Source organism: Guillardia theta (assembly GCF_000315625.1).
Source record: "Guillardia theta CCMP2712 unplaced genomic scaffold GUITHscaffold_39, whole genome shotgun sequence".
Lineage (NCBI taxonomy): Eukaryota > Cryptophyceae > Pyrenomonadales > Geminigeraceae > Guillardia > Guillardia theta.
The window spans coordinates 269,613-284,342 of record NW_005434635.1 but is presented as its reverse complement, the minus strand read 5'-3'; the positions used below and the strand labels follow the sequence as shown (position 1 = coordinate 284,342).

The 14,730-nt window shown below is 53.5% G+C and overlaps 4 protein-coding genes across 4 annotated transcripts in view; 3 read left to right on the top strand and 1 right to left on the bottom strand.

Annotated features, from left to right (window-relative positions):
• Positions 1-759: 759 nt before the first annotated feature.
• Positions 760-2,648, top strand: GUITHDRAFT_109431 (hypothetical protein; the record flags this gene model as incomplete). Its single annotated transcript, XM_005831578.1, has 11 exons — positions 760-796; positions 1,044-1,079; positions 1,124-1,199; positions 1,250-1,469; positions 1,517-1,597; positions 1,708-1,842; positions 1,879-1,956; positions 2,007-2,045; positions 2,095-2,136; positions 2,198-2,237; positions 2,506-2,648. The coding sequence occupies 11 exons, from the start codon at positions 760-762 to the stop codon at positions 2,646-2,648; spliced, it is 927 nt and encodes a 308-aa protein (XP_005831635.1).
• Positions 2,649-2,890: 242 nt separating this feature from the next.
• On the bottom strand, positions 2,891-3,721 carry GUITHDRAFT_109430 (hypothetical protein; the record flags this gene model as incomplete). The annotated part of the gene is made up of 1 exon (XM_005831577.1): positions 2,891-3,721. One exon carries the CDS (start codon positions 3,719-3,721, stop codon positions 2,891-2,893), a length of 831 nt encoding a protein of 276 aa, XP_005831634.1.
• Positions 3,722-10,379: 6,658 nt separating this feature from the next.
• On the top strand, positions 10,380-10,706 carry GUITHDRAFT_71954 (hypothetical protein; the record flags this gene model as incomplete). The annotated part of the gene is made up of 1 exon (XM_005831576.1): positions 10,380-10,706. A coding segment is annotated over one exon (327 nt), but the record flags the coding sequence as incomplete, so codon positions are not given.
• Positions 10,707-12,983: 2,277 nt separating this feature from the next.
• GUITHDRAFT_52860 (hypothetical protein) overlaps positions 12,984-14,730 on the top strand; it is a gene marked incomplete at both ends in the record, with an annotated part of 3,467 nt that continues 1,720 nt past the window's right edge. The window contains 6 exons of the mRNA XM_005831575.1: positions 12,984-13,108; positions 13,227-13,298; positions 13,615-13,657; positions 13,919-13,990; positions 14,157-14,281; positions 14,451-14,508. Of these exons, the coding sequence (XP_005831632.1) occupies positions 12,984-13,108; positions 13,227-13,298; positions 13,615-13,657; positions 13,919-13,990; positions 14,157-14,281; positions 14,451-14,508 (495 nt within the window). The remainder of the gene's footprint in view (positions 13,109-13,226; positions 13,299-13,614; positions 13,658-13,918; positions 13,991-14,156; positions 14,282-14,450; positions 14,509-14,730) is intronic.

Genomic DNA, 14,730 nt, shown 5'->3' with positions numbered 1-14,730 from the left:
CTCATGGGCTGTCGACGTTCGAGCGACTGGAGACGGATAGTCTCACTGTTCCGATGAGCCAGACGGTGAGAGACTCTCCTCCTCCTCCTCCTCTCCTCCTCCTCCCTCCTCCCCCCTCCTCCTCCTCCTCCCTCCTCCTCCCTCCTCCTCCTCCTCCTCCTCCTCCTCCTCCCCCTTCTCTAGTGGTTTTCCTCCTTGTTTTCTTCTCATCAACTTCCTATGTTTCTCTCTCCTTTTCTTCCTGGTCTCCTCCTGATGCAGTACAGATGGCAGCCTATTCGCGTGGGGGAGGAACTACGAGGGGCAATGCGGAGTGAAGGAGAAAAGCTCCGTCCTCTCCCCGACCCGCGTGGACTGGCGGAGGGAAGTGGAAATAGAGACTGGGGAAATGTCCCTCCTCTCCGTCTCAGCAAGCAACAACCAGACTTGTGCGATAATGTTTCATAGCAGCAGCACTCACTCTCTCCTTCCTCCTCGCTCTTCACCGTCGGGTTATCTTCTCTGCTGGGGCTGTGCTAAGGATGGTCGGCTGGGACTTGGGGAGGAGGAGGCTCTTCCTGCTGATGTCGATGGTGAACCTTGCTGTCCTGCTCCGAGACTGGCACGACGACACGAAGAGGATGAGGAAGAGGGGGAGGAAGAGGACAAGAAGGAACAGCAAGGGGAGGAAGAGGAGGAGAAGGTTAGTAGATTATTCCAGCAAAACGTTTCACTAATCACTCTATGAAGAAGTTTCTGTCCAGAATCGTCAAAGTTGCGATGGGGCGAGATAAGATGATTGCGCTGGATGCTGACGGTATGAGACTTTGATGCCAAGGATTAAGAGAAGACGCAAGGATTGAGAAAGATGAGGGCGAAGAAATAGAGCAGAGAGGAGATGAAGGGAAGTTGGAGGAGGAGGAGGAGGGAGAGGAGGAGGAGGAGGAGGAGGAGGAGGAGGAGGAGGAGGAGGAAAGGGGTGGAGGGTGATGAGAAGCTCGAGGAAAAGGGCGAAGAGGGGAAAGAACACGTAGGAGGAGGATGGATCTTACTGGGACAAACAGGCAATCTCTTCTTCACCGGCAAGTTGGGCAACAACGGTAAGGCGGGTAGAGCTCATGAACATTGATTGATGTGTGCGAAGACAAGGAATGTCGCTTCAAGAAGATGCGAGCAGTCGTGGCCGCAAGTCAGCAGCCGGCATGTGCTCGTGACATCTCGTGAGTTCGGCCATGACAGGGAGGTGCTGGGGAATGACGTCGGTGTGCAGCCTCAGGGCTGAAGTTGCGGTGCTGCTGGATGGAGAAGGTCGGATCTGGGAAGGAGGAGTAGCAAGGGAGAGCAAGATCCTATCGCTCTCGTTGTCAACGATCTCAGGGGATGATGCCAAGTTCTCGTCGCTGAGCTGCGGTCGATTTCATTCCCTGGCCCTCTCCAACGGCTCTCAAGTTTTCTCGTGGGGATCGTTTGCTCGAGGGGAGCTGAACGCGGTAAAGAGAAGCTGGAGAAGGAAGGGTCGACTCAGAGTTGTTGGTAGGATATGAGCTTGGGGTTCCTGCAGAGCAGAATGTTGGATGTCATCTCCCTGCCTGCGTTGGGGGCGACGAAACATACGGGGGTAAGCTGTTTGCTGATTGCTGTTGATTGCCATTCTTATGAGCCAAAGGAGAGGAGGAGGATGAAAGGGAGAGGAGGAGAGGAGCGAGTTATGTTTTCACTCCTTCACAGGTTGTTTGTATAAACTGCAAGAGCGACAACATATCAGGCGTCCGGTACATCTCGATCGCGAGGGACGCGGACAAGAGGAGTATGCAGAGCCTGTGCGCGAGGTGTGTGGAGAGGGACAACATGTTGAAGAGCGAGGTAGAGGACAAGAACCTTTTGCTGTTCTGCTTCCAGGTCGCTCTTGATATGTTCAACCACCAACAGGTCCTCCTCGCCTGTCACCGCAAACTCCCGCCGCACTTCCGACCATCTGTGAGGGATTTGACGGTTCTTGCTCCTGCTGACGGCAATGCTCTGCTCAGATTGCAAATATCGACCTGACGACAGGACAAACTCACCATGTGTGTGCGGGACTGGTCATGCTGGACTTGTGACTTGATCCTCTGACAGGGAACGGGCTGCGACAGCTGCAGTGAAAATCCGATCGCCGGGGTGAGAAGAGAGGAGGAAGAGGAGGAGAGAGGATGAGTTGATCCTGCCTTCCACGCAACAGATCCGGTACAAGTGCTGCAACTGCGACCAGTACAACCTCTGTGCGAGGTAAGATGGGGCGACGAGACTGAGCGGGTCCTAAGGGCCTGCCGGGCCTGCCGGGCCCAACTTCACTGCCCATTGTTCTGCTCCTTCACCCCTTGCGCCCAGGTGGGAAGGCTGGAGAATCAACGGCTGACTTCGGTCTTGTCCTGCAGATGCTACATGCTCGACCGAGCGGCCCACCTCTCAACCCACCTCTTCCTCCGCATCCCACTGTGACCCCCACTGCATGCCCAAGGGCTCTTCCTCTGACCCCTGTGTCGGCAGATGCGTCGAGGATGAACCTCGTGGCAAGCTGCTTCCTCTGGTGGCTTGTCTTGCACGTTGCGGTCAATCATCGGCTAACAAGTATGCAGATCTACCCTCAGATCACGATTGACATCTTTGCGAGGAACAAGAACGGTGACTGAAGGGAATACACACATGAGACAAACTGCCAGAAGGCATGTGTATTTGTTCGATCTCAATGCAGCAAGATGCACTTTTGATTAAACGATTTATTGAGAGAGTATATCAAAACAGATAGCTATAGTAACAAGACAAGGTTTCCGCCGCCCGTATCCAAACCGCAATGGGAACAGGAGAGCGGGGAAGTACAAAATATTGACAATCGCAACCAGGTTTCACATGGTGGCGTCAAGACAAAAATCAATCAAGGATGTGAAGGAGGGATGACCTCATTGATGCTTTTCCAGAAGTTCTCCTCCGTCTCATCTTCCACAGAGAACTCCTCCTCCTCGTTGTGCTGGAACGACCAGCGAACTGCGTCCAAGTTCCACTCAGCAGGCGGCATGGTTGAGCTACCAGCAGGCACCTCCATCTTGATCTCCACCTGACCACGCAGCATCATCTCTTCCTCGATCTGTGGTTGTTGTTGTTGTTGTTGCTGCTGCTGCTGCTGCTGCTGCCATGGATCTTGCATGAACTGAGAAGACATCATGTCGTTGTTGGCAAGCAGCTCGCTCTCGTAGACTTGCTGCTGCGCCAACTCAAACTTGGAAACTGCTTGGACGCGGGGCGCATTGAAGGCAAAGCTACACGTCTGCTGGACTTGGAAGGGCTGCCTCTGAAGCTGCAGCGCTGTTGAAGGAGCCTCTATGCTGCTGAACTGAACGCTTATCTCTTGCGTCGGGGTTGACATCTGCGACGCTATGGAGCCCGAGGACTCGGAGCTGGTGGAGGACCAGCTGCATGGTCCCGCGGGGGAGTTTGTCTCGCAACCTCCGATCTTGACGGACTTCCTCTTGGGTCCAGGATTCCTACTCTTGAACGGCCATTTCTCGATGCCCAACCTTCTGCAGGCCTTGCGAATCGCAGAGAGGGAGATAGAAAGCGTGGTCGCGACGTCGCACAGGGGCATTCCATAGAAGCCTTCAAGCATCTTGCGGGTGAGAAGAACAGGCTCAATGTCTTTCTCCATGTCGGTGAGTTTTCTCCTTGGGCATACTTCCAATGCTCGCTCAGGTACTTTCGGGGGGGCCATGGCGGATATCTTTCAAGTTGAGGTGAACAGGGAGCTTGGCTTGCTTGCACACAAGAGTTGCAAGGACAAGAGAAGTCGAAACGAAGGAGGAAGGCAGGAAAGAACGACACAGAGCGAAGGCGTAGAGGGGAGGAATGTAAGGAGCAAGGAGCACGTGGAGGAACAAACCCAGGGGACGCAGTTGTCAGCCGCCCACTTTATGAAGTTTGTTGGATGGGATCGGGGGGAGAATGGGGAGGTAAGGATGGGGAAAGGTTGGGTGTTTGCGAGATGAGTGGGGGGGACCAGGGTGGGTGCTGTAAGGAGCGAGGACCCGTCGTGACAACAGCAGGAGGACGAGATACGTGATCGCACGAAATTGTACCCGAAACGTAGGGGGGAGGGTAATGGGGTGGTAGTGATGTTGGGTGGGTACATGTGGAACTCAAAAGTACGGGTACCTGATGGTGTTGGCAAAAGATAAGCATGAAATAATGGGGTGGTTTTGTGTTTTTGGTAGGGTAGTGGCAAATGGGTGCATCTCGTTCATCAGGGGTGATGGGAGGGGAGGAGTAGTGCAAGGACAGCAGGGGAGTACACAGTCAAAAGTTCTGGGGTAGGGTGGGTGCAAGAGGTCTCTTTCTTTTTTCTTTTTAGATAAAATCTTTGACTGGGGGTAGGGGCTCAGAGGGTGGGGTAGCTTCGGAGGTGAGGGGGTACATAAAGGAGGGGTAGTGCTCTGTTTCATAGTACCAGGGAGGTACGAGGTACTAGAATTGTTTCTGAAAGGGTCCAAGAAGGTGAGCGAAATTCGGTGTCTTCTTCCCTAGGGGTCATGAAGGAGACATGGGGAGGGGTGGGTCACCAGGAGATGTAATGAAAGGCTGTAATGAGGGTGTTTTAGGAGGTAGGGTACTCCGCCAATGACCGGTAGGTTGAGTCCAATTTGTATCATAACTTAGGGGTACTTGAATGATTTTCATGAAGGGGTGTTAGGTCGTGGTCAAGATATCATCCCGTGGGGTAGGTAGAGGTCAGAAATGGGAAGGTGGGGTGGTCTCAGGGGTAGTCCTATGGCTACTGGATTACGCCGTCTTAACACATGACTACCCCCTTCAATAAAGGACCCACCTCCGACTCCAATCGTTGACCTGCTCATCTCGGATAATCTCCTGGCACCTAACTAAAGGAAAGACTTTATAACTGATTTATACTTTTTCCTGACCACCCCACCCCTATAAGACCATCGCTTCAAATGGGAAAACAGGGGCGTCCGCGGAGCCCGGAAGAGGTCGCACAGAGAGGGTGCTGAAAGGGGCGTGATTGAAAAATGTAATCAATCCGGGATAAGATGCTGAAATCACTCCTTTTCACCTCCAAGACTGAAATCCGGGAGCCATCTCCATGGATTCGGTAGCATCTACTACCCCTGTGGAGCCCACTGATTAACTTAGTAAGCGGATAGGGGTGGTCACGGAATCGCGGCCCCCGTTAACACGGCTGGGAACACTCTGCGACTCTTCGGTACAAACGGACAGCCGTAATGATGCACTACAGTCGTGAAAGATGAGGCTATAGTCAACCTCGTAAGGGTTACAGTCAAGCCTGACGGACACGACTGGGTAAAGTTCCAAGTTGAGTCATGTATATCTACGTCCCCATACTATGCCATCATGGTCAGAGGCTCCGACTGGCCGTACCGACCGGTCTCAACGGTCGGAATCACGCGCGGCGAGTCCCATATACAAAAAAAAACATTGAACTAATCATTATAAAAGTTACTTTTTAACGTGTGACTTCGATCCGATCATCTTTTCACTCATCATCCAGTCCGACGGTCACAGCCCGGCCGCGCGTGGCACACCGGGCCGGGCTGTGACGGCGTTCCGAAGTTCCGACTCGAGTCACGGACCTTTACTCAAAGTCACGGACAGGCTGAAGTTTTACGGCCTTTTACTGAACTCGAAGTTTAATCGGCTCGCGGTGACCGTACTCCGAGGCTGCCACTCACTCAGCGGCCAGGGCCCCGGTCGCCCGGCGGGCCGGCCGCACTGAGAGTACGGTACTACCCGTGACCCGGCGGCGGCCGTGCCATTAAGGCCGCTGGCCGCGACTGCACTGGGCGCCGGCGGCCGCGGCCGGCGCTCGGAACCAAGCCTAATGAAGTGCCGCATGATCGGCAATATCCGGACGGTGACGGTGACATTCCGTTCCAATTCCCTTCTGGAATCTTTAGTACCAGGGCGTTTTGTTTGTACTGCCCTTAAAATACTTATTCCAAAGCGTTGTGGTATTTGTACGGAGGTCCTCAGGGCTCCCCATACATGAGGTTGTACCACAAAAGTCCCTCATTTTCTGTGAGGTTCGCATGGGTGGTTTCAGATAGTTTAGAGAACCGGTACGTTTCCCTCCGTCAGAGTCAGGGTGGGGTGGATCGGATTCAAGGGAGGAAGGATGAAATCTTAAAAGTATGGGCTCACCGTACTGGAATTGGCGTCGAAAAGTATCATATTCGATTACCGGTAAGTGGTCAAACAGCACCCACCCCTGTGGTCCATAGCTCAATGACCCTCTCGCAAGGGAAATTTGAATCAAATTACTTTGACCAAAGCTAGTACCCCCTACCTTTGAAAAAGCCTGAGTAGATGGAAATCGGAAGGTAGGGGTGGGTCAATTCCTCAACCCCACACGCCTTCTGCTTGAGCCACGACAAGGAGCGATGGCCATGATACCATGAGGACGTGTTGCAATCGAATTATCATGCGTGTATGCTTCGAATCATGTTGTATTGTTGCATAGATACAAGAAGGGTCTTGAAAAGAACCTACCTTGCATGAATGCAGCTCTGTTGTGGTGATGAACCAAGTGCAATGGATTCAAACTTCGATGTATGTCAACTTCTTTCGAAGTCAGGGAACATGTTGATCGTTAGCGAGATCTTGGTTCATCTCAGCCAATATCTAAGTCAACTGCTGTCAGAGGAACTGGGGGATATGGCCCATCAACTTTAGACTGGAATGACAGCCATCAATGTTATTATCAGAAGGAGAGCAGTTGCATCAACAAGCTGTGTTCAGGCAAGTTACTGATTCTAATGGCATGACTACATGTCTAGAATGTTTGTCAATCCAAAAGTTCTTGGATTGTTGCCGTGTCATTGTGGATATCCTGGCCCATGCACTGATGCCCTTATTTGTCGAATCGCAAAGCTGCAAGTGAGCATTCGCCTCGTCTGTTTGTTAACAGGCATGCATGTACTCAATGTAGCAACAAAAGATGAGTTTGAGGTCATTCAATTATCTACTGCCCGTCCCTTCCGCCCTATTTTGAAGCAATCCAAGACTGATACCCAAGAAGCAAGAAAACTTCTTGTATTTTGTGCGGTGTCACCCAGGTGGCAATGATCACATACTTGAACATCGGAGTTCAAATGCACAAGGAAGGATGGGCTTGTTGATCGTGTAGATGCAGTCCAGTAATGAACATGTCTATTTTCAATAAAAGATTCGAACTAGCATGCGCGATGGCAAGGTTTCTCCTCTGTTGATCGACTTTCAACAGAAACATGCAAGTCTTTTAGTACAAGCACGCATATGCCGCACATGTGTGTCCCTAAAGACATATGAATGTTTGGCATCATGTCGAAGCCTTGCCAACACTGAGGCCCTGGAAAACTGAACACATGTTCGAAAAGCCTGATTTTGTCAAAACTCATATTCATTTCATCGAGACTTCATACATGATCTCAACTCTACTCACGGAACATCTTCATCTGAAAATTTCTGCAATTGAAAGACAGCCTGCTCTGAAGAAAAACTCTGAAGCTGAAATACTGTGCTAGGAATGTATTCGAGTCTTTGAAATCTTGCAGCAATCAACGCTCACCAAGGATTTACATCTTGTTGATTTACAAGTTGTTGGTGGACATGAGAACAGGTTGACAAGTCACTGGCTCGACTCAAATACATTCACATCCAACACACTCCATAATTGTGCATGAGTAATGACACTACAATAATAACGATTTTGCCCCATCATCGCAAGGAGCAACAAGTGGCAAAATTGAACAACCAACATCAAATCACTTCTGTATACACCGATTTCATAGACAAACCTACACCATGCATCAAATACTGATTTGGAATATGCTAACGTTGATCAAAACCATTCTCAGAAAAGCAACCATGGCATAGAAACATTTTGTTTGTAAGAGATGGAACCCTCATTCGTGCTTCTCTGAAGCATGACCATTGCAAAAATTTTCACAGGCACGGCGCGCGCCGGGGAATTACGGTGGGCTTGAGCGGGGAGATGGACCAAAATTGTGCGAAAAGGATTCTTTTCGTTACACAATAATATTTCAGAACCTTTTTCAATCGCAGTACAAAATTTCAGAACCGTCAAATCAAAATATTTGAGAATAAGAACCCCTTTCGATACGTGAAAAAATCCAGAAGGGAATTGGAACGCCGGGAATGAGTCCGACGTCTGCCGCCGGGCGGCATGGACTGAATCGAAGCCTGACTCACTGCTGAGCCTGACGCGGGCCGGCGGCCGGGGGCCGGAACATCTGGGGGGTCGCGACTGAGTCTGCCAGGTTACTAGTCAACTTGGCAAGCCTCAATCATTGGTTCACTGAACATGGCAGGCTTCAACTGGCAAGGCCGGAGTCAGCCGCACTGCAGTGTCTTAAAGACTGATCGGACACAGCAGTCCGATCCGAGGCTTCACCGCCGGTGACGGTGCGGCATGCCGCAGTGGGCATGACTTGAAATCTGATCATGATACTGAGAACATGGTAGATGAGGCATCACGGGGGTTGAGTTCATTATCGGCCCGGCATCATTTCTGTGCACATGAGTCCATCGTGACTCGCGGCTGATTCAACTGGCCGGCGGGCCCGGGCCGGGACTCCTGATGATTCAGCCGTCACCGGGCCGACATGCCAACCTCAGGTGACATGCTTCCGACAAGGAGGCTTCACCCGGCTTCAAGGCTTGTCCGATCAAAGCTACAGGAAGATAACTTGATAAAAGTTCCCGGCAAAAAACGGGCCCTAGTAAATTTTGTGGTACAAATCATGGCAGTTTAACGGTGGGATTCCGCACTGCCCGGCCCACTTCATTTAAGTTGCTTTTGATGCATCCACTCAAATCTCACCTAAACTGATTCAAATCGGAAAACTTACAGTACTTGCCAGGCTTGGATGCTACTTCAGTGCTTGGATTCAATAAAAACATCTACTGTCACAGACGGTGTCCGCCGTGACTGCCGCCGTGACGGGCCGGACCCGGTCACGAACTTGCGGCGGGCTACTACGTGACCGTCACGGTCTTAGTACTAGGCTTACGGCCGTACGGACGGCTGACAGTGACCGGCCCCGGCCGGGCCGCCCGGCTCCGAGGCCGGAGGCTCAGCTCCGATCCGCGCGCCCGGCCCGGCGGCCTGAACAGCGGCCCGGCCCCCCGGGCCCGGCCCTTCAAGTTTCGAGGCTCCGTCACGGCCTCGTCAACTCATCAACTTGCGGCAGAGACTAAAGGGCCTACTGCTGAGGCTTGCCGCCACCGTGAACTTGCTTTTTGTTCTATCAACGATTCTGAGGCAGGGTGCAGCAACACTAATATGAAAAATTCACTTTGCTGCTCCTGCTCCTGCTCCTGCTCCTGCTCCTGCTCCTGCTCCTGCTCCTGCTCCTGCTCCTGCTCCTGCTCCCTCGGTGTGTTCTCCGCCGCCTCCGCCCCCCGGCCCTGCTCTCCCCCCTCCTTCTCTTCCACCCTCCTCTAACCCCTCCTCCTATATTGTTGGTTGTCGCTGCATCTTGGTGGGACACAATCAGTTCAGCCCTCACCGCCCTGATCACCCTTCAACTGGATCGTAAAGGTGTGCTGGGGTAACGAGCGCTGGAGGCCTCCTTTGATGCGAACCTCTCATCCTTGCAAGCAGAGCACGGTGGTGACGTAAGATGCTCCACCGCTGTCTCCTCATCACCTTTATAGCCTTCTATCTCCATCTTCCACCTTCCACCGAGGTACTGCCAAGCTTCCGAATAGCTCCCGACTACGGTTGGAAGAGACAACTTTTCCGACGGGCAAGGGGAGCGAGATGGCTACAACCAAGGTTGAGAGGAGGCTCGGATCGCATGCCCAGTGCGAGCACCGCGAGCGCGACCATGGAGGAGGTGAAATCTATCTCCGAGTCAGGACACGACGAACCTGCAAGGAGAGTGTTGGAGTTCAGTTTGGACTTCTCAAAACCTCTTGAGTACATGCCCGGTGACTGTATCGGAATCGTGTGCCCCAACCCTCCTGACCTGATGGCCAAACTGCTGGACGTCCTGCTCGCTAGGAAGTTGATCAGGGAGGAGGGCAAGGGGGCGTCAAGAGCTGAATTCAGATTCCCCGAGACGTACGACGAGAGCGTGAGGGAGCGAACGATGAGATTGCTGGATCCGAAGATTGCCAATCAGCTGATGTGGGAACGAGACCTGACGTGTCCTCCCAAGAAGCTGCTGCGCTCCCTTGCTGATCTGTGTGCCGACGAGGCAGACAAGTCGGAGCTGATGGAGGCTGGAATATCTCAGAGGAAGTTTGTGCAGGACTTTGTTTCTTGCAGGTTGGATGTTGTTGAAGTGATCCAGATGTTCAAGTCTTGCACCCCTGACCTCCGGCAGCTAGTTGAGATGCTTCCTCCGCAATCCCCGAGGTATTACTCCCTCTCAACTTCTCCTCTAGCGCGCGGGAGCAGGAAAGGAAAGATCCTGGTCTCTGTGTGTGAAAATGTGCTGCATCGGAAGGGCAGGAGCGCTCCTGTGAGGCGTCGAGGGTTGTGCTCGGGATACCTCGAGGACTTGTCTCATGTGGCGAAGGAGAAGGGAAAGCTGATCACGTTGGAATGCTTTCTGAGACCGTCCAATGACTTTCATTTGCCGAAAGATCCCCGCACGCCGATGATGCTGGTCGGGTTTGGGACGGGAGTTGCGCCTTTCCTTGGTTTTCTAGAGCATCGTGCGGAGCAGAGGAGACGAGGCCAGAGGACAGGTGAAGTCTACGTGGTGTTTTCATGTAGGAGGTTGGGGGTTGATTTTCTGCACCACGAGCAATTGCTAAGCATGATGTCAACGATGGGGAAAGAAACAGCAGGGGAGAAGCAGGCGGAGGGAGCGGGAAAGAAGACGAAGGAGGAGGTGGACGGAAACCAGGAACGGCACGAGGAGGACGAGGAACGAGGGAACCTGATCCGAGAACTGCACGCGATAGGCTCGAGGGATATCCCGAGGGGCGTCATGATTTTCAGACCGAGGAGTCAAAATCTCGGAATTCAGCCTGTCACTGCTCTCGCTCAAGCAGAAACTGAGGCCCCGGGCGACGTTGAGAAGTTTTTCCACCAGGTTGGTGGCGAGCAGCGGCTGCACGTGCAGGACGTCGTCAAAGATTACATGGGGAGGTGGATTGCCGACCAGTTCTTGCTGGAAAGTTCGAACTCAGCCACCGACCCATCCTCCTCCTCTCCTCCTCCTCTCTGCCTCTTTGTGTGCGGGGACGCCGGGGCAGCGAAGAGCTTTCAGATGAGCGTGGTGGAGGCGATGGTGGCTTGTGGCAAGTGCTCCACCCGCGCAGAGGCTCTTGGTAAGATGCGGAGCCTTATGGAGGAGAAGCGATACCTGCAGGATGTGTGGGGAGAACCTCTGTTTGATGACGATCCACCGTGTGAAGCAGCAGGGAAGCCAGGAGGAGGAGGGAGGGCTCAGGAGACGCAAGGAGGGCATGCGGAAGAGGAAGGCAGGAGAGGGGAAGGGAGAGATCTCAACGGAGGGGTTAAGGCTGAGGAAGAACACAATCAGAGGAACTCTACAACATCTCCGGCTCAATTCAAGATTGATCATCAAGGTTCTAATCTATCCTCCTCAAATTCCTCGGGAGGTATAGTAGAAGCAGCAGCAGCAGCAGCAGCAGCAGCAGCAGCACACGCCGGCAACAAAGGCGGCGGCAAAGGCGGCGGTAGCAGCAGAATGGCAGGAAAGTTTGGAGAGTTTCTGCCTGCTAATCAATACCGTCGATTGAAAAGGTCAATGGCTAAGAAGCAGGCGGGTGTTGGGATGTATGTCGGGGGACAGGCCTCCTTCTCCTCCTCCTCCTCCTCCTCCTCTTCTTCCTCCTCTCAGATGAAGGTTGAGATCTTCTTTGCAACTCGCACTGGCCATGCAGAGGCCCTGGCCCAGCAGTGCGCAAAGAGGATGGAGGAGGAGGCGATGGGGCGGGACGTGAGTGTCAGAGATCTCTCTGAGCACCCGCTACAGCCGGAGCAGCATGAAGCTCTTCGAATCTTCTTCGTCTCCTCATGGGACGATGGGCAGCCATGCTCGGATGCCAGGCCGTTCTTCCAGTGGCTCTCCTCCTCCTCCTCCTCCTCCTCCTCCTCTGCTCCATTCCCACTGGGCTTTCAGTTTGCCGTCTGCGGCCTTGGCAGCTCTTCCTATAAGTCCAGCTATCAGAAAGCAGCGCACACGCTGTGTGAGCTGCTCGAGAGATGCGGGGGGAAGAGGGTCGGGCCAGTCGGGGAGGAGGACGAGATGTTCTCCGGGCAAGGTTTTGAGCTGTGGTGCAAGCAGACTCTTCCTCTGCTGAACGAGGAGCCGGAGAGGAGGAGGCCTGAGGCCAGGGAGGAGTCGAGGACGCTGAGGATCCTCTGGCAGGGAGACATTCACGAGCAGGCAGCTCGGGTAGCTGGGGAGATCGCGGAGAAGGCCAGGGACGGAGGAGCAGGAGCAGGAGGAGAGCTCGCCGTGATCGCTGAGCCTCTAGACAGGTTCGATGCAGACAGTCTGAGCACAGAGGAGGCTCTTGTGCTTGTGCTCCACAGGCCGATGAGTGAGGAAGAGGAGGACGGGAACGCGACGATGAGCTCGGAGGCCTGGCTGCTGGAGCATATGAAAGATTGCTACGAGGACGAGAGGGTGGACAAGACTCTGCTGCGGGACCTCAAGTTCGGCGTCGTCTACATCGAGAACAACAACCGTACGATGAAGGACGCGAAGCTCCTGGACTTTTACATGTTCAGCCTGTCGGGGAGGCGGATCCTGCCGGTGACGAGGGTGCAGAGGACGGGGAAGCTCTCGGACCAGGTGCAGGCAATCGCCCAGCAGCTGAGGCGCAACCTCTTCCCCATCCTCCCCTCTCTCCACGACAGCTCGCATGCGGCGTCGGACGGGAGCAGGAGCGCCCGTGATGCCGCTGTCAGAACGTCTCCTCCTACTCCTCCTCCTCCGGCATCGGCATCTCTCACTGACATTGAGGACGTGGGAGGGGTAGAGGGTTCGAGCAAGGAGATGCTGAGCCCGAGCATGCGAAGTTCGCTAGAGAAGCAGGGGTACAAGGTCGTCGGCTCACACAGCGGGGTCAAGCTGTGCAGGTTCCCTCGCCTTCCGTCCCTTGAATTTCCTCCTCTCCTCCTCTCCTCCACCTCTCTCTCTCTCGATCGTATGCGCTTCCTTCCCCAAAGTCGAGGACGAGGATGAGAGTTGATGCAGGTGGACAAAGTCGATGCTGAGAGGAAGGGGGGGATGCTACAAGCACACGTTCTATGGCATCGAGAGCCATCGGTATCCTCTTCCTCCTCCTCTTTCTCCTCCTCCTCCTCCTTCTCCTCTTTCTCCTCCTTCTCCTCTTTCTCCTCCTTCTCCTCCTCTTTCTCCTTCTTCTCCTCCTCTTTCTCCTCCTTCTCCTCCTCCTCCTCCTTCTCCTTCTCCTCCTCCTCCTCACTTTACCCTCCTTATTCCTCTCTTTCTGCAATCCCCGTTTGCGTCTCTCCTCCCTCCCTCCCTCCCTTTCCTGCTCCCTCCCTCCCTATCTCCATCTATCCCTCCCTCTTATTTTGTTTTGTTTCTCATGCTTTCTTTCTTAATATCCTCTTCTCAGATGCATGGAAGCGACTCCTTCCCTTGCGTGCGCAAACAAATGCGTCTTCTGCTGGAAGCATCACACAAACCCGGCATGCTCCCTCTCCTCCCCTCAACTTCTCTCTTCTCTGCACTCCTTCTCTCCTCTCCTCTCCTCTCCTCTCCTCTCCTCTCCTCTCCTCTCCTCTCCTCTCCTCTCCTCTCCTCTCCTCTCCTCTCCTCTCCTCTCCTCTCCTCTCCTCTCCTCTCCTCTCCTCTCCTCATTCTATTCTCACCCTCCTTCATCCCTTCTTCCCTCATCTTTCTGACCTGCTGGCAACCAGGTTGGTACTTCTTGGATGTGGGACATGAACGAACCGGAGGACATCCTGGAAGGATGCTTCAAGGGACACTACGTAAGCCATCTCTTCCTCCTGTTCCTTCCTATATTCCTCCTGCTTCACCTCCTCCTTGCTTTTGTACTTACCTCCCTCCCTTCCTCCCTTCCTCCCTCCCTCCCTTCCTCCCTCCCTCCCTCCCTCCCTCCCTCCCTCCCTGCCTCCCTCCCTTATCCACATCTAGGACTCCATTCGAAGTGTCTCGCGGGTTCCTGGTGTTCTCGCTCCTCGCCTTGCTGAGGCCTTCGCTGTTCGCCATTGCGCTCTGTCCCTCGTCGGCGAGCCCATCATGTACCCCAAGATCAACCGGTAAAGGAGAAGCTGGAAGAATAGAATATGGATCTGGAGGCAGGGGCAGGAAATGCAGGAGCAGGTGTACGAGTAGCAAGAGGAGAGGGAGCAGGAGCAGGAGCAGGAGCAGGAGCAGGAGCAGGAGCAGGAGCAGGAGCAGGAGAGGGCGTCTGACTGAGCCTGAAAGGTTCGTGTCGCTCTTACATCACAACGGGATCTCAACCTACCTGGTCACCAACGCGCAGGTTTGAGATGTTCGATTCTTAGAGGCGATGATGATGATTTCGATTCTTAGAGGCGATGATGATGATGATGATGATGATGATGATGATGATGATGATGATGATGATGATGATGATGATGATGATGATGATGATGATGATGATGATGATGATGATGATGATGATGATGATGATGATGATGATGATGATGATGATGATGATGATGATGATGATGATGACGCTTCA